General features: G+C 50.5%; 1 protein-coding gene across 2 annotated transcripts in view; it reads right to left on the bottom strand.

Annotated features, from left to right (window-relative positions):
- The window catches only part of ZDHHC14 (zinc finger DHHC-type palmitoyltransferase 14), a 225,375-nt gene extending 202,586 nt beyond the window's left edge, over positions 1–22,789 (bottom strand). For both annotated transcript variants that reach the window (XM_040965347.1, XM_040965348.1), the window contains exon 1: positions 22,205–22,789. In XM_040965347.1, coding sequence (XP_040821281.1) covers positions 22,205–22,455 — 251 coding nt within the window. In that variant the 5' untranslated portion in view covers positions 22,456–22,789. The remainder of the gene's footprint in view (positions 1–22,204) is intronic.
- Positions 22,790–23,572: the final 783 nt, after the last annotated feature.

The raw sequence follows: 23,572 nt of genomic DNA, 5'->3' as shown, positions 1-23,572 counted from the left end.
TCCAAAGCCGGGTGCCCTGCCCAACCCAAGTAGTTTTGTCCTGAGTTCATCTGTCATCCCAACAACCTGGAATAAAGTCAGGACACAGATACCATGCTGGTCCCATTAGACCGCAATGAGATGACAGCGTGTGTTCCCGGCTCTGCCCCTGCCCAGGACAAAGGCGCCAAGCTGCTGTGAGTCGGTGGGAAAGCGCCAACAGCAGTGGTCAAGGGAGGCACCTCCTTGATTTCCCCTTCGCTTCAGAGCTGAGAGCACAGCACCGTCTTCTCTATAAAAAGTGACTTGGGCCAGGCGGTATCCATCACTGACTGGGGGGATTTCCTTTGATCCTGGGAAGAGCAGCAAGACTGGACTGTCCTTCTGGGAAACTTCTGGAAGTTCTTCCGCATCTTGTAAATGCTGGCTTCAGCAACAGCATTCAATCAAGGCCAGAAAACGGGGACTTCTGTGCCCTGGTGACTCCTATAGGGAGGGGCAGTTCCCACCAAGGACTATGCGCGTCTATGCTGCTTCTAGCACACAGCAGTCGTGCAAGCGAGGGTGGGATCCTGTGCTGCCTGCTGCACTGGGACCCCCGGGGAGGACCAGTAGCCCAAGTCCACTTCTCTGTCTTGCTGCTTACCAGCTCTGTGAGCCACGTGCACTATAAGAGCATTTGTTGAGAGAAATAGTGACCTGTGTCCAGGATTCCTGGTCCGTAACCAGTACCTATCAGCTGCAAACATTTCTGGCATCCAGGACACTCTGCACCCAAGCTGAGAATGGCACTGATGAAACAAAGGCTCACACACACATACACACACACCAAAAACTAAATGCATGAATCACTGTGATGCTCCGAGATCCCCAAGCCTCTCTCCCCTTTCCAATGCACCTTTCTCTCTCTCCCCTGCCCCACCCACCCCAATCTCCACACCACCCCTCTCCTGGGTTCTCTCTGAGACCCTCAGACCAGGTGGAAAAGTGACCCCCTGAGCCAAGCTGGTGTGCTACAGACTTGACATGTCCCTTCTCCCCTTGAAAGATCTTGTCCTCAGAGGGTCAAGATTTAAGTGAAACAATTGCCGGGTCGGCAATACCCTGCTTCAAAGAAAAAACAAAGAGACTGGAGGTAGAGGCTGGGAGTGAGCCCCAGACCCTCAGTGGGTACCCCTCCCCACATCATCTCCATCAACAGTGAATTCCTATAGAATTAGGACATTTCTGCGCGTGAACAGTATCTGATGCTGGAGGCCAGCCATTACACCTAAACACTAAACACAGCCTCGCTTGTGACAAGCCCCATCCGCCAGGCATAGTAAACAATCCCTCATAGTTGGCTCACCTGTTGCTCCCATTCAGTTCCTTATGCTGCTAGACATTGTGGCTATTACCAACTGCACAATACTTCCTCCACATCATCACCACTCTAACAGAGACCCTTGGAGAGGTTTTTTGACCCTAACTGGTACTATTCCCAGGCAAAGCACCTTACACACACATGCATTTTGAATCTACCTCCCCAAAATTCTCCAGCGGAACTTCGCGGTGCCAAGACAGCTTCCCTCTTCTCGCATCCCGGGTCTGGATTCAGAACCTGGACTTAAAATATTCCAGTGTTCCTTAGAACACTTATCTGTAACAGGGAGAAAGCAAACAGAAGCGATTCTACTCTTGTTCTGCACCCTCCGAGGTTGGACCTTGCCCTCTCAGGAGCTGAGGTGACCACTGCACCCAGCTGGCCTGGGCAAGCTGCCTCCACCCATTACCTCTGAGTCACTTGTCTCGCTTTATGCTTTTTTCCTGAATCATCAGTAGTGCCCAAGAAACTGATGCATCAACTCTGAACCCCCAACAAGAAAATGTATTAGCATATGTGAAACAAAAAGAACCTAAACATGAATGCGCAAAACTGAAAACTTACATAAGTAAAAATTCTCAGAGGCTTGCTTTATGCCACAGCAGTTCCAGACACCACACACAACACAGGCACCCTTTCACAGGTGCCAGTTTGAGTCCTGGTTTGCCCCACTTCCAATCCAGTTTCCTGCTAAAGCACCTGAGAAGGCAAAGGAAGATGCCCCAGATATTTTGCAATCCGCCACCCATAGAGAGAGACCAGGAATGGAGTTCCTGGGTCCTGGCTTCATATATACCTTCACAAATACCTGACTTGGTATTTGTGGACATTTAGAGAGAAAACCAGTAATAGAGGTATCCTTTCTCCCTTTCTTTCTCTCTCTGGCTCTGCCTTTCAAATTAATTTTAAAACAGAAGATACAGATTTTTTTTTCCTTCAAAAAGAAGTTTTCTAGCCAAAGGAAAGAATCCAAAAACCAAGCACCGCGTTGCAGGTTCACCCCTGTTGGCGCTGCCACGAGAAAGCCAAGGAAGCTGCTGGAGCCTATTTTTATTTCTTGTAAAATGAGCACTTTCGAGGGAAACAGCGTGCCGTGATCCCAGCGTTCCCCCCGCTAAGCCAAGTGCTGGGTCCTTAACTCTTCCCTGTGGCAGCATCGGGAGGTGTCGGCTGCAGGAGCCCTCACGCATGGACTGACGCCCTTCTCAGAGTGAGTTCTTGCCCTCTGCTGGGATTGGCTTGCCAGTCACAAGGCAAGCGGCCAGTGGCCTCGCCCCTCTTGCACATGACTCTCTGGTCCACCTGCCTTTGACCATGAGCTGAAGCAGCCCGGTCCTGGCCAGCAGCCAAGCAGACGCTGGTGCCATGTCTTCCAGAACTGCATGCCAACACACACCTCTGTCCTGTACTTGATCACTCCGCCTCCGACATTCTGTACAGCAATGCCACTTAGAGGAGGAGCTGGGAAGACACTCGCAGATATGCTTGGGCACCAAGGAGTGTTAACCAAGCAGACGGTTTAGTGATGCCTCTAGAGATCAGTTTAGGAGGACATAAACCTCGGGCAGAAACGAGCACTTTCCCTCTTTGGACAGATCCAGCATTGCTTCCAGGCACAACAAGGTGGGATGCTTAAATGACCTCATCCCTTCCTCTGACACACAATATACAAGTCCTAGCTGTGTGAGGACTGAGCTGCTTGCTGTCTCTGGCACTTGCAGGCAGGCTACACTGGAAACTTCTCCATCTTGGATGCCAGCCCAGTGTGCCAGCATCTGTCTGGACACACAGGCAGGCTGGCTTACCAGGAGCCCAGGCTGGGGCGATGGGAGAAAGGGGGTTTGCCCTCCTGTGTGCAGGCATGCTGGGGTCTGAGAGGCCCACTGCCCGCCCCTGCCCCAGCCGCCTCTGTGCTCTCAGCCCCAGTGGTTGAGAGGGTGTTAAGTGTCACATTAGCTAATGAGCACCTCCTTGCTAAACTAAGCTAAGCTAATGAGCTCTGCTTAGCTAATCAGCTCTGGAGAAATGAGCTTTCGTTTGTAGTGAAAAGGCAGCCGCCAAAGTTAATTTGGAAGTGGATGGCTTGCAAAAAGGAAGACGTTTTCCTACAAAAGTAAAGCAATAAATGAAGACAGAAGCCTCAGGGCCAGCCCTGGATTGACCGCTCCCCCCGCCCTTTTTTTTTTTAATATTTAAGAAAGAAAACAATAGTGCAGGGTCTAGGAGTTGTGGGTCCCAGGTTCAGCCAAGAAAGAAATGCAATGGCTTCTTCTTCTTTTCCTAGGTGCACAGACTGAACCAGAGTTAAACATGGAAGAAAAAAAAGAAACAATTACATTTACTCCCAGGTGACTGCAAATTTCACAAAATACATGCTTTGGTCCATCCCCTAAAAGGTTATTTACTGTTATTATGGCTCATGACACAACAACATGGTATTTGCCAAAAGAGACAAAACAAAGAAATTTTGCTTAAAAGCTCCTTTCAACAGCTGCACGTTAGCGATTCTTGGCACATTTCCTTACGTGCAGAGAATCCTCAGGGAACGCAGGTGCTCTGAGACAAAGCCAAAGCTGTGGACAAGGTGAACCTCAGCACGAGGCCTCACTGGCCGAGGTGGTGCATCTCATCCAGAGAACAACACTGAATACACAGCGGCAGTCCGAGGACGCACATGTCCTCAAGCCTGGATGCAAACGGCCGCCTGCCCAGCACTGCCCCCAGCAATGAAACAAGAGCTTGCTAAGACAGGTTTTATAGATAAGACAATGAACATGTTGTGTTCCATTTGTCACATTATATTAAGAATAGACAACAGGGGTCAGAGCAGTGGTTCAACAGGCTGATCCGCCACCTGCAAGTGCCAGTATCCCATATAGACACGGGTTTTAGTCCTTGCTGCTCTACTTCCCATTCAGCTCCCTACTTGTGGCCTGGGAAAGCAGAGGAGGATGGCTCAAGTTCTTGGACCCCAGCACCCACGTGGGAGACGCAGAAGCTCCTGGCTCCTACCTTTGGATCAGCTCAGCTCTGGCTCTTGTGGCCGCTTGGGAGTGAGCCAATGGATGGAAGGTCTCTCTCTTTCTGTCTCCTTTCCTCTTGTGATTTATTTATTTTCTTTTGAAAATCAGAGTTACAGGGAGAAAGAGAGGGACATCTCCCATCCTCTAATGCAATTCCCAAATGGCCACAAGAGCTGGAGCTGGGCCTGTCCAAAGCCAGGATCCAGACGCTTCCTCTTGGGTCCCCCACGCAGGCACAGGAGCCCAGGCACACCAGCAGGGAGCTGGAAGTGAAGTGGAATACCCAGGATTTGAACCAGCACCCACATGGATGCCAGTGCCACAGGCGGAGACTTCACCTCCTATGCCTCAGAGATCTTACATAATTTTATCCTTCTACGAAAGGTCAGAAGTCTCCATTTTGACACACCAACACTTCCATTTACCTTTGGGTTACTGGCCACACCAGTAGTGCTGTCAATGGCTCAGGCAACGACGCTTTGGCACGTGGCAAAGACATGAAGGAAGTGCCTACTGCTGACAGCACAGGCACGGAGACCTGGACAGGGTTGTACTCAGGGTTTCAAAACGGATTTGGGTTGGTTTCGGCACTCAAGGAATTTCTATTCTATAATATAGTCCTAGAAAAATGATGTTTCTCTAGTGAGCCACATGCTGAGACCAGATGCACAGAGAACAAGTTCAGTAAGACAGTGGATGACAGTGGCATGCTGGACAGCCCTGGCACTCACTGGAAATGCCAGTTAGCCAGTTCCTGCCAGGGGCAGGGGGCAGGCTTTTAAACCTAATGTGCTTGAGTAAAACAGGAAACGGGAGCTGTCTGCACCTCACAGGTACACAGCTGCAGGTGTGCAGAGGAGTCCCAAGCATGGGGAAACTCAGTGTGTGCGGCAGTGGTGACTCAGGTGCCGTGGTGGGCAGCAGTGTTTCTCAGGTCGCAGGCTGCAGCTCATGGAATTGAGTTCGTGAGTCGAGAATCGCTGTTCAAGGGAAGTGATCCGGAATAAAATGATACAGTCAGGACAGAAAGGGCTCACTACACACGGACTGCATGTGAGTGCTATTTCGAGCAGGAGTGTGTGTGTGTACACATCCTGAATCCCAGGGATGCCCTGCTTCCTGTAGGTCACACTCTAAAGGTTACAAGGCTCCTTCTCAGCAGTGTGGGACACAGGGACTTGGTCCTCACCCCCTGCCACCCTCCACCTTCATCTTAAGAGGATGAGGACAGCATCTCTCACGCAGGGGAAGCCCAGTAACCAGGCCTGGAAGACTTGGCCGCCCCCTTCTCCTGCCCCACCCCATTGAGAAGAATCCAGTGGCCATGAATGGATCCAGAAGTTTGCAACTATTTATTTCAGCCTATAAACTTCATGTAGTGATGGGTCCGGGGGTTGCACCCTATAAACTTCTTGGTGTCCATGGTTTCTGAAGGGCTTTAGGGCAGTCCTGAGGGTGACACCACAATGGATCTGAGGAATACTTTGCCAGGCCCCCAATGTCATCATCCTTATTCCTCTCAAAATCCTCACTGCTGCCCAGCTGGGCCAGCTGCACCTGCAGGGTGTGCTGTGTGCAACATCGTTGGGTTCATGGCCATTTTGACAGCCTGGTCTCTGGGAAAGGGGGTGGGTCCATGGAGAGCAGGGACGACCACACGTGGCCTCCTGAAGCAGTGACACACAGGAGAACGAGTGCCTGGTGTTAGTGTCAGGGTCAGCCCAGCCCCTCACAGAAGCCCTGCCCCAGACACACAGAGGCCACAACAAGGAGGAACCATTGTCTACAACTCCTGTGGCTGCTCTGCTTTCTTATATGTGACAATGACATCTGCTCCATAACCTGGGAAGCTTACAACAACAAAGGCACCAAGCAGGAGAAGTGGTCCAAGTAAGGGGCTTAGAATATTGAAGAAATCTTCCAGAACAGATGTAAAATATGGGTTATCAAAAAAAAAAAAAAAGTGTGGAACTCAAAAATTTCCACCCTGAAATAAACTTATAATTCTATTTTTCCACAAACTTTAAAAAAAGTTTTTGTTTTGTTTTTTAAAAGTAGAATTACGGAGAAGAGATACAGAGAGAGAGATATTCCACCCACCAGTTCACTCCCAAATAGCCTTAACAGCTGGAGGCAGGCCAGTTCAAAGTCAGGAGTCAAGGGTTTCTTGAGGGTTCAGAAGCCAGTCCAAGCAGTCGGGTCATCCTCCACTGCTATCCCAGGCACACTGGCAGGGTTCAGAAATGGAGCAGTGGGACTCTAACCAGCACCCACATGGGGCACTGGTTACAGGCAGATGATTAACACGATATGCCACAGTGCTTCCCACACTCCACCCCCAAACCTCTTGAAAGCCCCTCTGCCAACTCCATGTGACCCAGGATGCAAACTCCTTTACTTATCTCATGTCCTGGTACCAATTCAAACACCCAGAAAATACTCACTCTGGCCCTCACCAGAGCCAGCAGCACCCCATTTTGCGTGACCCAGGGCTATCATGCTAGCGTGTTCTTTCTGTAATACTTCGTGTTTACCTGTGTGCCTGGCCTGCCATCAATACCCCACATCTAGTTCCTGACCTCAGAGAGCAAGGCAGAAGACAGAATAACTCAAGAACACGGGAGAAATGCTGCATGGGAGAAACAGGTGGCCTGAAATGAGTGACTTCCAGTGACTGTGTCCTCACTTCTTGTGCTGTTAATCAGAAAACAAGGGCCGGCTGAGCCACCTGCAGACTGAGGTCTCCAAGGTTTCCTGCAGAAAACTGCACAGGCTCAGAGGGGGCTCAGCTCCTCCCCACCCCCCGGTGCACTGGACCAGGCGCCTCCAGGAAAGCCGCTTTTCTCTGCAAACTGAATGAGCCATGCTGACTGCGGAGACCAGTGTGCGATTCGTCAAACCTCCTCACGGTGCTGTCAGTCCGGACCCACGGAGTCTGACTGCAGACCCTCAGTCGGGGTTTGACGGCACAGACTCGTGGCCAGGGCTCTCCTCCTCCCCAGGCTGGGCAGTGCAATGCTACGTGCAGCCCTGCTTGTGAGTAGAGGAATCGCTCTGCCCAAATGTCTAACCACACAAGCAGAGAATTAAGCAGGAATCAGCGCTTCTGCCCCAGACGCAGGAGAAACGCTTTGATCTGATACAGTCTTCTATGTTCTTACTGAACCTCCTCACGGTCTTCCTGATTCAGAAGGAAGGGTAACGTCAAGCCTTTTCTAGAACATCGGTAATTACACCCATTATTCCGTCTTCGGGGAAGAGCGAGGGCAAGTCATGGAACATGACAAGCCTCCTGTGGGGGAGACAGGTCTGTCATACCCTGAGCAGGAAGTTGAGTCAGATCAGCCTGGCTTCCCTCTGCTGCCCCCAAGGCAAGGCTGTCTTGCCCTGGATTGAGACCAGAGGGGAGGTAGCAGCAGCCCTGCCTGCCTCACATGGGGGACTCTTTCTTGCCACCTGCTGTCCTGGCCCAACACCACCACATCCAGGGCCAGTAACCCACTCCTGGCAACAACCTGGACACAGTCCCTGCCCTTGAGCTCCAGGGTCTGTGACACTCCGGAACCATAGCCTCACCCGTCATTCTCGGGCTACCCCCAACTTCCTGGTGAACCTCAGTCTTGGGGCTGGGACCCCGCTCCCTCAGTGACACTCTTCACCATTTCCAAATACCAGCACATCATTCTGCCATCAAGATGTCTGCCTCCTCTGCCCCAGGCTCTGCCTTCACAGGGCCCCTGAGGGCCACTCGGTCCCACCCACTGCCTACCAGACTGGGTTTGCTCCTTCCCCCGCAGCTTGGCTTGCCTCTGTCCCGCTGCCCAGCCTGTGCCATTCATGAATAGCTCTGCCATCTGCATTGAACTGCCATCAACTGCAGTGGACCCTGGGTAGTCAGATACACCCCTCCCATGCACACCCCACTCCTCTCCCACTGCCTGCAGCTGCTGGGAAAGCTGGCACCTGCCAGCTCTCTGCTGGGACCCCCAGTTGCACCCACCAAGGTCTAGCCCCCTCCCAGGGTAGCCCAGATGCCAGGACCATTTCAGGCAGGGCTCAAAGGCCTGGGCCCTGGCACTATAAGATGTGGAAGCCAGTTAGGACTGCATCTGTTTGGCTCTGCTAGCTCACACAGTCCATCCTGAAAAATGGCCCACAGACCAACCTCTGGGCTAGAGTCAGCCGTCTGTGCCCCTTACCCCTGACATTCTCCAAGCATGTTGAGCTTCATCAACAACCCCCAAGGAACTGCACAGATAACCAGGGGGCGGTCCACACCATGTGTCTGTCTTAGGGTGTCTGGGTAATGAGCCCTTCTAAAAAGCTCATTACAAAAGTGTTCAGAATGTCAAGTCCACCTTAACTTGGAAGACTCAGGATGTGGGCTTGGAAGGAGACACAGCTCCCTGCAAATGTCTACACCCTTGGAATCCGAGATGTAATCTCTACTACCAAAGGGCCCAGGGTGTGGAGGTGCTGAATCCTAGAGACGGCTGCCCTGGGTCATCAGGCAGACAGAGGGAGATGCCCGAATGAGAGGAGGGCCCTGAAAGGTGGGCTGGAGCTGGTACTAAAGATGAAGGGCATGGGCTGCACAAGCTCTAGGAGCAGGAGGCAAGGTAACGATTTACCCTGCACAGCTCTGCGGTCCCCGCACCCTGATGTCAGCCTGGGAGGGACCAGTGGGCTGTGAGATACTGAATCCGGGTCCTGACAGCCTGGTAGATTTGGGGCCATTTGTTGTGATAGCAAAGGAACACGAGGACCAGGGAAAGACAGTAGGGCCCTTGTTTTCTAGGTTTGAGTGGGGGGGGGGGGGGTTGGTGGGTTTTTTGTTGCTGTTGTTTGTTTTGAGGAAGAGAAAGTGCCTATATCTACCCCCAGATGCTCGCAACAGCCAAGGAGGGGCCGGGCCAGCCAGGGGCCAGGCCAAGCCCAGGTTTCCCCCCTGGAGGCAGAGGTCCATGCATTAAGCGCCATCACCACTGCCTCCAGGGCTAGAGCAGTAGTCGAGAGCCTGGCAGGCACGCCAGTGTGGGCACAGGCATCCCAAGGGGGGTGGCACAAACAAACCCATCCGCCTTGGAGCATCAGTACTTCCCATGCAGCAAAGGAGAAGCTGAACCTCGTGTCCAAGGAGACGGCACTCTTCCGAGGCATCCCTCCTTCCACAGCCAACGGCAGGATGGCTTTGCTGTGGATGAGTTTTTCTCTGCTGCCACTTCAATACGTAAATTTTAAAAAACCGCATGTTAATGCTTTCCTAGCACAATAAAAGCACACAGTTCCAAACGATACTTTCTATCTTTATTTTGAGCCTAAGAAGAAATAGAATTTCTGAATGAAACAATGCTAATCCTGAGGAGACAACAATTTCATGATAAAAGAATGGGTTTATCTGGCATGCAGTACCCATCTTTCTGGAAAATCCATGCCAAGCATGCTAACAGCACACCGATAAGAACACAACCACCAACACACACATCTCTGAACCCTCTCTGTGTGATGGGACCGCCCTAAAGTTCAATTTGCACGTGCTGTGTTCTTAAAAAGCTGCAGGAAAATTTTGAGTAAGACAATTTCACTAAGGAACAATTCCCCCTGGAAAGACACACACATCATATATAGTTGCAGAATTTAACTTGATTTTGGTTTATATGTTCAGAAGTGTTATTATCTGCCATCTAGAATGCATGTATGAGAAACTCAGAGCATTATAAGACCCCAAAATAAGACCCTTCAAGATGATGATCGTTCTGGTTCTGTAAATCTGCAGTTTCTAAAACGATCAGGTCACTGGGGTCCAGTTGCCTGGCTGCTAACTGGGGGGTGCCCGGGCTGCCAGCCACCTCTGTCACCCAGCACACAGTGACCACGAATGTCCCTCCCAGGGCAGCAAGTCTATGCTGAACCCTCTCCCAAATCACTAAGAGTCCTGGGAGACAGCAAGCTCTCATCCATGGCACCCGGCAAAATGAGAACCAGAAAAGCCTTACAGAGCAGGCTTAAATGGATTTGTCAATGTTATGCAGAAGTTAGTCATGTTCATGCAGCCAAGATGGTACAGAACAGAACCCAGAAGTCCTGAGGCAAGAGCTAGGACAGAATGGAGACAGCATGAGGACAAAGACAGGGTTGCCCCCAACATGCAGCACTGAGGGTCAGCAACAGGCAGCTCCAGGGTCCCTTCCCCTAGGACATGGGAGGTGAAGTGTCCCCGGGCAGGACCAGAAGGAACTCCAGCAGGACTTGTTTGTAATAACAGTGGTTTCCAAAAGGGAGAGAGACATACAGGAGAGAGACAGTCCATCCATTAGTCTACTCCCTAACACTCCCGACAGGCAGTCACCAAAGTACCTGAGCTGTCATGCTGCCTCCAAGGCACAACAGTAGGAAGTTGGCTAGAAAGCAGAGTTGGGACCTAATCTCGGGTACCCTGACTTAGAATACAGGCATTCCAAGCAGCAGCTTAGCACACTGCACCACAACCTATTGTTTTTAAATTCTCCAACCTCAGCTCTCTAATTTTAGTGCTGTTAATCACATAGTAACTGCTGCAAACCCCTGAGCCAATCTCACACTGCCACTTGTGAATTCCTGGTAGCTAAGCTTCCCATTTACCAAGGCTGTTTAACACATCTCCCCAGGCTCCTTCCTATCTGCTCCACGTGGCTCTCACCAGGCTGGTTCGTAACAGAGGGCCGGGGGCTGAAACCACGCCAGGTCCTGAGCCCTGCATCTCTCAAGAGGGACACATCAAGTCCCTCCGCAAGGATTCCAAGGGCACACGTCCTGACCACAAGCAAGAGAGACAAGCTTCGCCCACTTCCCACCCAGCAATCACACAGCATCATCTCCCGTCCCCCACGCGGGGCTGATCTACATCCCAGAGCAGGGGCACATGCCAAAGGCCTTGTGAGGATGTTGGAAAGCCAGCACATCCCACATGGAGTTGGAAAGAATGCAGCCCAAGAGGCGCCAAGGAAAAGGCACACAGGCAAAGGCGAATGGTGACAACACTTCCGGACGTAGCTCAGGGACAGGCAGAGAGCGCCTCCATGGAGCTTCAAAGAGTGGTCACTCACTAAACAGCCGCTGGACATGCAGCTGTCCAGCATGTGCCTTCTGCATGTCAGAGACCACCCAGGCTGCACAGGTGACAGGAAATGCAGGGACAGAGGGCAGGTGCCCTCAGCATGGGACAGAAAGAGATGCCAAATCACATGTGAAAAGGTCAGGGCAAGCATGTGAAAGCAGACATTTAAACACCATACCTGGATTGCAGCCCCAGCTCCACTCCCAGTTCCAGCTTCCTGCTATTGCACACCTGGGAGGCAGCAGGAGGAGGCCCAAGGGTCCCTGCCACCATGAGGGACACAAGACTATGAACTCCTGGCTTCTTTCTCTTCCTTCCCTTTCCCTTCCGCCATTTCCTTTTCTCTCTCCCTGTTTCAAATAGATACAATAATTGGGGGGGAGGGGGGGGAAGAGGCCAAAGCAATCACAATAATAACGCCAACATGCTTAGCAAAACAGAGAGAGATGCAATCAAGGAAAATGAACAGTTTGTTAAGGGCAAGAAGGAAAGAACAAATGTAACCCAGGAAAGAAAATGGCACGAGATAAACAGAAAAGGAACATTCTATAACCTAGGGAAACAGCAAGTTTCCAAAACAGAGGAAGTAGTCACAGTGTCTTATACCACAGAGAGAAAAGGGAAAATGAAAGTTTAGGGGGAAAAAAAGGGAAGTAGCTGGGAAAACATATTTGAAGGGAATCCATCTTATTTCTCCCATCAGTCCAAGAAGAAGCAATCTTCTCTCAGCAAGCAGCCTTAACTCCTCTAACACAGTGTAAATGGCTGTCTTGCCTCCACAGGCACTTCCTGAAAGCCAGAGGCAGAGGCACCCCCACCTGGGCTGATAAGACTACCTCCAGGCCACCTGCCTGAGGCCAGCCTCAGAGGGCTGAGGCCACACCCTGCTGGGTCAGCCACTTCCCAGGGCTTGCTCAGGTCCTTAACCACAAGGTCCATGGACTTTGGAGTCAGCAGCTTTTCAGATCCAGCTTCAAGATGTTTGGAAACGACGATACTGCTGTTTCTATATGGTATCTTACAATACACCTCAACTGACCTCAAATAAAAGGGCCTTGACAATAGAAAGCCAGACCACTTTGAAAATCTCCAAAAGGACTGTGTTGGGCTCTGTGCTTGCTAGAACATACAAGAATCTGGTCTGAGAACACTTCAGACAAAGTTTCTTTGGGGATCTCCCCAATCGAAATGCCGGACTCAGACCCCTAACCAAGAGAAGACAGAAGACAGAACAAGTCAATCAACCACCTCAGCTATATGTTGGCAGCAAAGTACTGGGCAAATAGAAACTCTATGAGGGACTGTGTCAATCAGTGGATTCTTCAATGACCTCATCGTGTTTGGAGTGGCGAGACTGGCTGCGATTCATAACTGGTGAACTATCAAAACCACTTGAGCAAGTATCTCAGAGCATGCCCCACATCCGGGACCTGGGGTGGGTGGGAACTGGCTGAGGCTTCTCCCTTTACCTCAGATACATGAAGGAAACAATATGGAAATAATAGTCTTACCCACTATCCTATAGCCCTTGAATCTTTTTACCCTAATTACCTACGTAAAATTGTCAAAAATATAATTAAAAAAAAAAAGAAAATCTCCAGAAGAGGACAAAAAAAGAAAATCTCCTAATGGTATGGAGGGCCAAGGATCCCATTTCAACATCCGGGAGACATGGTGTTAGGGGCAAGAGATGCCCACAGGCAGAAAGGCAAGGAGCTCCAGCCAGGCTGGCGCCACCAGATGCCCCTTCCCCTACAGAGGGCCTATCTGAGTTGACCTGAAACCAGAGAACTTCAAACCCAAAGCACTGCAAGTGAGGATGGAAAATGGAAATCTCGTCTTTTTTAATAATTGGTGTCAAATTAAAATAGCAAAGGAAGATTCATGATACAGTACTTCACTCTTCAGAGACAGACAATGCTGTCAAGCTCATTCTTACTGGTAGATTCCTTCAATAATCAATCCATCATTTTCACAAACATTCCATCATCACATTAAAGCCACTGAGTCTCATGCTAATCTCTCTCTCTCTCTCTCTCTCTCTCTCTCTCTCTCTCTCTCTCTTTCTCTCTCTCTCTCTCCAGGCCTAGCTAAGCCTTAGGATCTGGATGTTACAGTCATTGCCAGGACACACTGAAGACTCAGATCAAAATCTACGAGAGGCTTCAAATAGTCTACCCATATAAAATAGACCCATAGAAAATGATATCAAATGCTATGATCAGTAAGGAGTCAAACACTGAAAAGCATCTAAAGGAAGCATATTTTCACAACCCAAATATCATCACAGCAAAAATGAGTGGCATAAATATATAATAACCTAAGTGAATCCAAAGAACACAACATTTAGCTAAAGAAAACAAGTCGATGAAAGTTGTGAGAGCAATCACTCCTACTCCGACGATGAGAGCACGCCAGATGAACAACAAAAGCACAGGTTTTTAAATCTGCCAGGGAGCTGAGAGAACACAATGAAGGCTCAATGTGTCACGAGAAGGCCAGGCCAGCAGCCATTCCCACCCATGGCAAAGCAGCGGGGGGAACAGGAATCCACTGCGGAAAGAGATGGGCTCAGTTTCCAGACAACATGCAGGATCTCTGCAACATCACAGGCATGAGCATGCGCACAGGCTACAGCCACAGACTGCACCAGCAGCCACCTGCTCCACAAGAACCCCCCAAGTACACACAACAGCACACCCACGACCAGGGCTTAGGCCAGGGAGCCTCCAGCCTACAGGACAACCTCAAGGGTGAGGTGCAGTGGAATCAGAGTAAACATGTCAGAAAATCCTGGCAGCGGCCCTCAGCCGGGGGGCAAGGCAGCAGGGCAAGGGAGACACGATGGACAGGACGCCTGGGCATGTCCAAAAGCAGAGATTAACTTCCCAGTGACCCCAAGAGCTGGCAGACTGCAACACAGAGAGAACTCTTCCACAATTCAGTCAGCACAGAGCTTTCCCAGTGCTCAAATCGGGAAAACTCCCAGTCTGCTCTGCAGATATCTGAAGCCAGTGAGGAGAGGGAGCAGGAATCTAACCACACTTTCCCAAAGCCTACAATCGTTTCAGTGACAAATCAGATCCGCTCAGCTCACACAATAATAGTCAGGGGGAAGAAGGACTTAAACTATCACAGTCTCTGTAATTCTTTTACACACAATGTCTGACACACAACCAAAAAATCACAACACAGAAAGGAAGAAGAACATGTAACCATCCCATGTCGAAAAGAAGCAATGGCCAAAAGAAAGACACAGATAGGAGATAGGTGTTGGAACTACTGGACAATTCTAACAACTACACAACAACTACCAAAAAACATGCTAAATTATCTAGCAGAAAATATGGACATGAGGAAAAGGAAAACTTCAGCAGAAGAATGAAAACTACAAAAAAAAAAAAAGAAAAATCCTATTTTTAAAAATGTAGAAACACTCAACTGTAAAAACAAAACAGCAAAAATGCCTTAACTTAGATCAGCTGAAACAAACAGAACAACAACAACAAAAAAAAGGTAGAAAATGGAATACATATCTAAGACACTTGAGACCAAACAACATGCTGTTCTGTAACTCCAGGGAAGAGAAGAGAGATCAAAGAAATATCTGAGGAAATAATGGACAGAAACTTTGCAGAAATGATGGATATCAGCCCACAGATCCAAGAAACTCAGCAAAGCACCAGCAGAATTCAGAGAAAACCACACATAACCAAGTCACAGCTCAACTTTTAAAAGCAAACGATGTTGAATCGGCTGTAAAAATGTCACCCCTTCCACAGAGAGGGAAAGGGCTGAGAAGCAGCAGCTGCTAACTTCTCACCAGAAACCAGGGTCAAAGGTAAAAGGTACATGTTCAGAAAAGCCAAGTGCCATGAGATTTTATCACCGGCAGACCTGTAGACAAAAAATGCTGAAAGTGGGAGACATTGCCATACAGTACATCAAGCCACAGCTTGGGATGCCCACATTCCACACTCAAGTCCCACCTCCACTCCTGGTCCAGATCCCACTACTGCACACCCTCGATGCCAACTCCCGCAGGAGGGTCGTGCCGTCTCCCTGGGAGACCTGCACAGGACCAGGCTGTGGGCCTCTGGGAAGTAGATCTCTCAATCTCTGTTTGTCAAGTATAAAAAATGCTAAAAGGGAAAGGATATAGATGCAAGGTGAACAGAAACGGTAACTATGTTAAGATAAACTAAAAGGTTTATTTTAAATCATTTCTATTTTACATACACATATAAACTCTTATATGATTTATATTTTACATATGTACACATCTGGTTTTATAGTCTCTATTGCTATAGTTTATATATTTATCTTTCTTTTTAACTACTACTACTAACATTAAAAATATTAACAGATTTATAATACAGATACAAAATACATGATAATAAGGATATAATGGGTGGGTGGAGTAGTGGAATTATAATGTCTTAAGTTTCTTACATTGCTTGTGAAACACAATTATGTTATTTGGAGGCAGATTATAATAGGTTAAAGATGCATACAGCGATCTCTTAAGCAATTATTAAAAATAGCACAAATACAGCCTACAGTATTTTTAAAGACGCTAAACGGAATACTTAAAATATGCAACTTATGTGAAAGAGCACAGATGGAAAAAGAAAAAAAAATACAGACTAGAAAAATAGAAAACCGACTTCAACATGATAAACTGAAACCCAACAATATTAAGACAGACGAAATTTGAACTTGGGACTAATGTATCCTTGCTAGATTTGCTGAAATTGGCAATATTAGTGTGTTTATCCATTTTCTTAAGAATTACATGCTGAAGTATCTGGATGTCAAAGGATATAATGGCTGAAACTTATTTTCCAATGGTCCAGAGAGGATAAAAAAAAAATAGCAGACTGAGGGGAACAGAAAGGAACAATGATGAAAACATGTTAACAATTAAAGACTGATGAGTATAAAAGTTCTTTGGAGGACTATTTCAGTTATTCTGGAAATCACTGCAAGGCCCAGGCATTTGGCCTAGCAGTTAAGATACCAACTGGAATGCCCAAATCCCATGCCGGAGGTCCTGGGTTCAAGGCCCAGCTCGGCCTGCAGTCCCAGTGTCCTGCTAGTGTGGGCTCTGAGAGACAGCAGCTAAGAACACAAGTATCTAGACCCCCGGCAGCCAGAAGGGCACATGGACTGAGTTCCTAGCTCCTGGTTTCAACCTGGCCCAGCACTGGCCATTGCAATATCTGTAGAGTTCACCAGCTCACAGAAGAGTTCTCTCTCTCTCTCTCTTTCCTCCCTCTCCTCCCATTCTGCTTCTCAAATAAACAAAACTTGTTTTAGAAATAAATTCAAAATAAAAAGTGACGCTGTCTGCAGAAATAAACGATTTCATTTATTCAGTGCCCTGCCTTAATTACTGTACTATGAGACCCTACTGTTAAATACCTACTACATCAGTGCTATCATTTGGGAGAAAAAAAAAAAAACTCTATGGCATGGTACCTTATCTCTAAAGAAGAATCAACTAAGCAGCCTGTCAGTTTGGGATTGCCTCCACTCAAAACCCTTGAGAAAATGAGGCATGCGCTGGTGAGCACGGAACTCCAGGCAAAGCCCTCTGGGAGCACCTGAGTGAGCCGACTCCAGGTGCTGGTCCTGAAGCAAGGCTCAGACTCCAGGTGCTGGTCCTGAAGCAATGCTGACCAGGTGCTGGTCCTGAAGCAAGGCTCAGACTCCAGGTGCTGGTCCTGAAGCAATGCTGACCAGGTGCTGGTCCTGAAGCAATGCTCTGGCTGGGTTCTGTTTCATTCAAAAAGTGTGCCTGTGTTACGTATATTCCTCTGGGTGACTCTAAAATCACATATCTGGGGATGGAAATGGAAGAGAAACAAGATCATCCAGCTTAGGAAGTCATGCACATGGAGATCAACCTTCAATTTGGTGAAAGACTAAGCAAAAGCATTCAATGGTCCCCAGCTTTCACCTGAATCAATTGCCATTTGAGTAAATCCCAATTCCTGGATGTGTCAGACTCTTCTGACTGCTGCTCTGGCTTCCCTAACAATCTCACCTAAAAAAGAATGAACATACTTCCTTGAAAGCTTTCATGTACACCCTCGCAGGAAGACATAATAACTTTGCCATGAATAAATTATGTGCCTCATTGAACTGCAGCACAAAAAAATCTGCCAGGATATGCAGATATGGCCCATTAAATAATTAACCATCACTACCCAATTATAGAACCGTCCTTTCGGCATAATTCGTATCACTCTCCAGCAGAGAACACAAGTCAACAGTGTTGCGTACATTCAAGTGGCCAAAATCAAGGACCTATACAATGGGAAAGCAAGGAACACTATGAAGACAGCCAAGAGAACCTTCCAGATCACCACAAGCTTTCTCACTGAGAAACTATTTCCTGTTTCAAATGCAATTAAAAAGCGGATGACAATTTTGCATTCAGAACAATCCCACCAAATAATCAGTTTCTGAGGGTAATGTGATCTCTAAGACATTAATTGTAAATTTTTTAATGCATGTACCGCTTAATGCATAAAACTGCCAACACAGGAACAATATTTTCCAAGATGTTTCAACATTATCATGACCCCATTCAGTGCCAATACCTGAGAACTTGCTGTGTACCAGGTTCAATTCCAAGTACCAAGGAAATACAAGAGAACAAGACAGTTTCCTTACCTGTATGGAACTTAAACATACGGATCATGGACACCAATGAATGTCCTCATCTCAGGAAATCATTAGTAAGGGTTTGAAGTCACCTAAAATTCATGTGCAACTACAGCAGGCTCTCCATGTCTGTGCACCAACTAGCACGTTTAGAGGCAATGTCCTGTCACCCACAATCATCAACCTTGCTCAATGCCACAAAGGAGGGATACCTGGCAAATGTTTTCCAGGATGCTGGAAAACTAGACACAGTTCTATAGGGGGGAGCTGGGAAAAGATGAGGCTTGTGCATAAGGAGAATCTTCTATCTTTAAGACACGGCACTTTGGTCCTCAGGAAACAGCCCCAACTTCCATCTTCAAATAGGACCCCCAGTTCCTTCGACCCCAATCGTTCATTACTTATTTCAGGGCTGACTCAGCCAAATGATGACGATGATGAAGAGGAGAAAGACTTGGGGAAAGCAGGGAAAGACAGAAGAAGAAAAGTGCATGGCTTAAAAAATAATAATCGTCATCCAGTCCAGGGCAATGGTTCAGTGGCTCAGTGGCTAAATCCTCACCTTGCATGTACCAGGATCCCATATGGGTGCCAGTTCTAATTCCGGTTGCTCTGCTTCCCATCCAGCTCCCTGCCTGTGGCCTGGGAAAGCAGTCGATGACGGCTCAAAGCCTTGGGACCCTGCACCTGCATGGGAGACTTGGACAAAGTTTCTTGCTCCTGGCTTCAGATCAGCTCAGCTCTAGCTGTTGTGGATACCTGGGAAGTGAACCAGCAGATAGAAGATCTTTCTCTGTCTCTCCTTCTCTTTGTAAATCTGACTATCCAATAAAAATAAATAAATCTTTAAAAAAAAATTATTAAGAGTTTCTCTCTTCAAAATCCATGCCTTTAACCAGTTCTGTGTTCTTGGAGGAGCAGTACAGTGTGGTGGAAGGAGAAAAGGCCTCCCCAGCTCCCCACTACCAACCTGGGGGATTAGGACACTTGCCTAAGACCTCGTCCTGTCCTCTCCGAGGCGGGAATATTCGTCTCTACCCTGCCTTTCTCTGGAAGATGGAGAACAATGACACCTGTTGCTGAAGTCCAGTAAGTTCATTTCTCTTGGGCAATTTACTTGTCACCTGCTCAAGGTCAGGAGTTAGAGGTAGGATTAGAAAGAGGTGTGGCGGGACTGGCACATTGTGGCATAGCACGCCAAGCCACCACCTGTAATGTCAGCATCCAACGTGAGGGCTGGTTCAAGCCCAGCTGCTCTGTTTCCCATCCAGCTCCCTGCTAATGCACCTGGGAAAGCAGCAGCAGATGGCCCAAGTGCTTGGGCTCCCACTCCTCAGGCGAGAAACCTGGATAGGGTTCCTGCCTCCTGACTTTAGCCCTAGCCACTGTGGCCGTCTCAGGAGCAAACTCGCAGATGGAAGATCTGTTTCTCTTCCCCTCTCCCTGTATCCTTGCCTTTCAAATAAATAAACCTAGTTTTTTAAAAGTGGCCTGAAATTAAATTTGGAACTCAACACGTTTTTCTTTTTCACGTGTCTTATTAGTGTTTGTGTAACTGTGCAAACACAGCTTCTAATATCTGATGATGAATTCTACAAACTTTCAAACCTTTCGAGACACAAGACTAAACAAAGCAGGGGGCCATGTAGTATGTGCTCAACAAATCATGAAACAAGGTCAGAAGAAAGGCAGGTGGGCAGCAGGGGACACAGGCAGTTTTCCTGGGCCAGCGGAGTGAGCAGCCTGCTGACACAGTACTTCACTTCCTGTGTGTGTGTGGGTAATTGGTTCTTCCAGTCTCTAGCAAATTAATTCAGTTGAAGTTATTTAATTTCACTCTGTCATTAGCAATGAATAAGCAACTTTAAAAGCAACACAGTGACAAGTACTCTTGGCTGAATGATAATCGCTAATAGTTTGAACAGCCCCAGGATTGTGTCAACTGGGGGGCCTTGTTAGGACGGTCCTCCTATGTTCTTGAAGTCTGAAACTGCCTAGTTGAAGCAAGACCCAAGGAGACCTCCGCTCACCCCCGCCCACCCATCCATACACTCCCACAGGGCTGATGTAAAAATGACTGCGAGCAGCAGCTAACAGAACCCCAATGCACACGCTGACTCCTGCCGTCAGCCGTCAGCAGAACACAGCGCACCAAAAAAATCACCGACCTGTTAGCAAAGAGCTTAGGGAAGCGGGAGAAGACACACAGAGCAAGAAACACAAAGGCTGAGCTGACGCTGGTCCGCGCAGAAGCTGGGTGTGAACAAAGGGAGTGAGAGGTGAAGACGAGGGGGCAGCAGGCAAGGTTCCTGCCCAGCCGGCAGGCTTGGGCAGAGCAGAATGGGCGTGCATCCTCCTACCTGACAGCACAGCTGGGGCAGACGCGCTGCAGTCACAAAAGAAGCCACGCTTAAACTCACCAGCAACGCAAGACTGCCCCTACGGAGCCATTCACAACTCTTTCACTGCTGGGAATGCAATGATGCCCTCCAGCACGCAGGCCCCTGGACCAAAGCCACAAGCAAGAGGCGACTTTCTGCCCAACACAGTCACGGTTCCAGCACCGGTGCTTCTTCTGACGCAGGATGCAAACTTAGCGGAGCCTCTGGCCCTTCCGCCCAGCCTCCAGGGCTCTGCAGGGAGAGCAGCTGACTGGCTCCGGCAGGACCTACAGCACGAGGCAGAGCCCTTGCTGTCACTGCTCTGAGCACCTGCTCACAGCGTGGCCTGACGCCGGTCCCCACAACCAGCCCATAAGGTGCAGAAGAGACACCCTTTCCAGGAGACACCAGGGAATTCCACATGCCAGAAACGGGGGTGAGGGGGCATCTGTGTCAGAAGGGAGGGCGCAGGACGCTCCTCCTCCCCATTCTCACGGGATCTGGTTCAAGCCCTCCATCTCCCTCAACAGTCAGCGCCTTCTACAGAAAAAGTTTCACATTGTCATTTCCAAGAGCAAACACCAGAGTCTTACTAACATCAGGGACAAAGGTAAATAAACACAAACGGTCCTAACTAACCCTGCCCAAGGAGAAGCTGGGAGAGGGAAGCGGTGTCCGGGCCCTTCATAACCAGGAAACGGGGAGCTAGGGAAGAATGCCCCCAGAAATATACCCCCACTTCGGTTTTTTTTTTTTAAGTCTACTAGAACTTCGCCGATTACAGAACCCTGTGAATTCTGAATGCAGGACTCAACGAGAGTGCAGTAGACGTACCACTTGACCCAATGACTTCACAAAGGGCAGCCTTTCCTTAGTGGGCAGCAGAGGTGCCGTCCGCCAGGCGGGCGGTCCTGGCAGCAGAGCAGCCCCGGGCGCACCTGCTTCCAGACTCAACCCTGAGATGCACAAGTTCTGGAACCACAGCTGCTCTGCACATGGCACTTTGCCTGGCCAGGGCCCAACCTCTCCTTTCACCGGCTCACTAACTGTTCTGAACCCTTACTATAATTATTGTTATGACTGAAACTTCTCCTGGGAGTTTGGGAAACCTCATGGCAAATCAGAAACTACTCATCAAGAGCACATACCCAAGGGAAAATGGAAACAAAAAATAAAATTATCCCATACTGAACACACATACCAGGGGTGACGGGGGCACATTTTGACGCTTAACAAAAGCAAGATGGTTCATCACTCCAAGAAGTGACACGGAGGACCGAGCTTAAACAAGATGCCCTACATCTCACGGGTGCAAAAAATAAAGTCAATTCCATTTATTTCCGACTTAGAAATCTATGCCATCCCACTTTCCCAGGAAAAGCTACACCTGGAATGGTTTGCAGCTCTTCCCTAACCAACCCCACCCCCAAACCCGGTGGAGAGTGACCCCCACCAAGCCGGGGAGCAGCAACAGCCGGGCACACAGCTTCCCAAAGCGCTCTGCTCCTCGCCCCCCATCTCGGGACTAGAAATCCGACAGACCTTTAAGAGGAAGGAGAGGGCGGCAGGCGGGCTGGCATTATATAACAAGGCACACGAGCCAGATAGGGCTGCTACGATAGGCAAGGAGCGCCCAAGGGGGTGCAGGAGGGGCAGGGGCGTCGGGGGGCCCGCCGCCGCGGCCACTTACTCGAAGGCGAAGAAGAGTCCGCTGGTGACCAAGATGAGCACGAGCGTCAGGTAGAAGACGCCCGTCTGCCGGGCCATCATGATCCGGCCGTTGCAGAAGAACTTGTTTCTGCCGGGGAACACCTCCCATTTCCTCCGGGCCGCGGTCCTCTTCTTCTTGTGCGGCGACTCCATGGGCGAGGAGCTGTGCGTGCTGATCTGGCTGTACTCGCAGTCTTTCATGGGCCCGCCGCCGCCGCCGCCGGGAGGCATCCACCAGGGCAGCCGGCGGGGGACGCACGCCCCCGGGAGCCCCCCGGCCGCGCGGGCCCCGCCGAGCCACGGCCGCCCCCCGAGCCGCGGCGCCGCGCCCGCTACCACGCCGGCTCCCGGCTCGCCGCCCACTTGGCCGGGGACGCCCAGGCGAGCCCGCCGGGGAGCCCCTCGGGCATAGCAGAGGCCCCTTCCCACGGGGACGGTGTCCGCCCGCAGCCCGCGGCAGCGCTCCCCCGTCGCGTCCAGCCCGCGCCCCGGGGCCGCCGCGGCCACGCGGAACACCGGCGATGGCCCCCGGCCGCTTCCCGGGGCGCCGCGCGCGCCCGCCCCCTCGCACGCTCCAGCCGCGAGCACCTAGCCTCGAGGGGACACGCGCGGCGGCTTCCACGCGAGCCACTTCTGCGCCTCAGCCAGGTGGGTTGCTGCACCTTCTTGCCGGCGGCGGATCTTCCCGGGAGCGAGAGAGAAAGCGAGCGAGCGTGCGTGCGAGCGAAACGCTGGAAACTGGGCGGCAGCTCGCGGCACCGGCGACCCCTCCCAGGGGTGGGGACAGCCACGCACGTTATTTTGTCAGGAGCGGCTCGGCGAAGAGCACGGGCGCTGCTGCTCGCGCCGCGACCCCGCGCCGGCGCGCCCGGCGCTCGAGCCTCTCCGCGGCCGCTGTGCGGGGCTGCCGGGGCCGGGGCCCGGCGTGGGGCTCGGCGGGTCGTGCGGCGCGCGGGGAGCCGCCTCGCGTCCCTGGCCCGGAGCGGCCGGCCGCGCGAGGAGGGCCGCGGGGACACGGACACAGACACTTGTTTGCAAGGCTCAGGCGCGGCGCGCGCGCGGCGCCCCGAACGGGTCCGCCTCCTCAGGGCCGGGTGGGCGGCGGCGCCCGCGCCTCGCAGCCGGGCTCCTCCTCCCGCTCCTCCTTCGCGGCCGCCGAGCCCGGTGTACCGGCCCCGCGGGGTCCCCGCCCTGGCCCCTTCCTCCAGGCCCCGGTGGGCCTGGCCGGGTGACCCCAGAGCAAAGGCGCCCGGGAAGCCAAGGCATCCCGGCCGACTTGCGTTCGCCTCGGGACGCGCGTGTTTCACATGGCCGCTCGGAAACCTATTCTGACCAGTCCCGGGGACCC

Source organism: Ochotona curzoniae, unplaced genomic scaffold, assembly GCF_017591425.1.
Source record: "Ochotona curzoniae isolate NIBS_2020 unplaced genomic scaffold, NIBS_Ocur_1.0 scaffold_3890, whole genome shotgun sequence".
NCBI classification, from domain to species: domain Eukaryota; kingdom Metazoa; phylum Chordata; class Mammalia; order Lagomorpha; family Ochotonidae; genus Ochotona; species Ochotona curzoniae.
The sequence above is the reverse complement of the archived record's forward strand: the minus strand, read 5'-3'. Positions and strand labels throughout refer to the sequence as shown.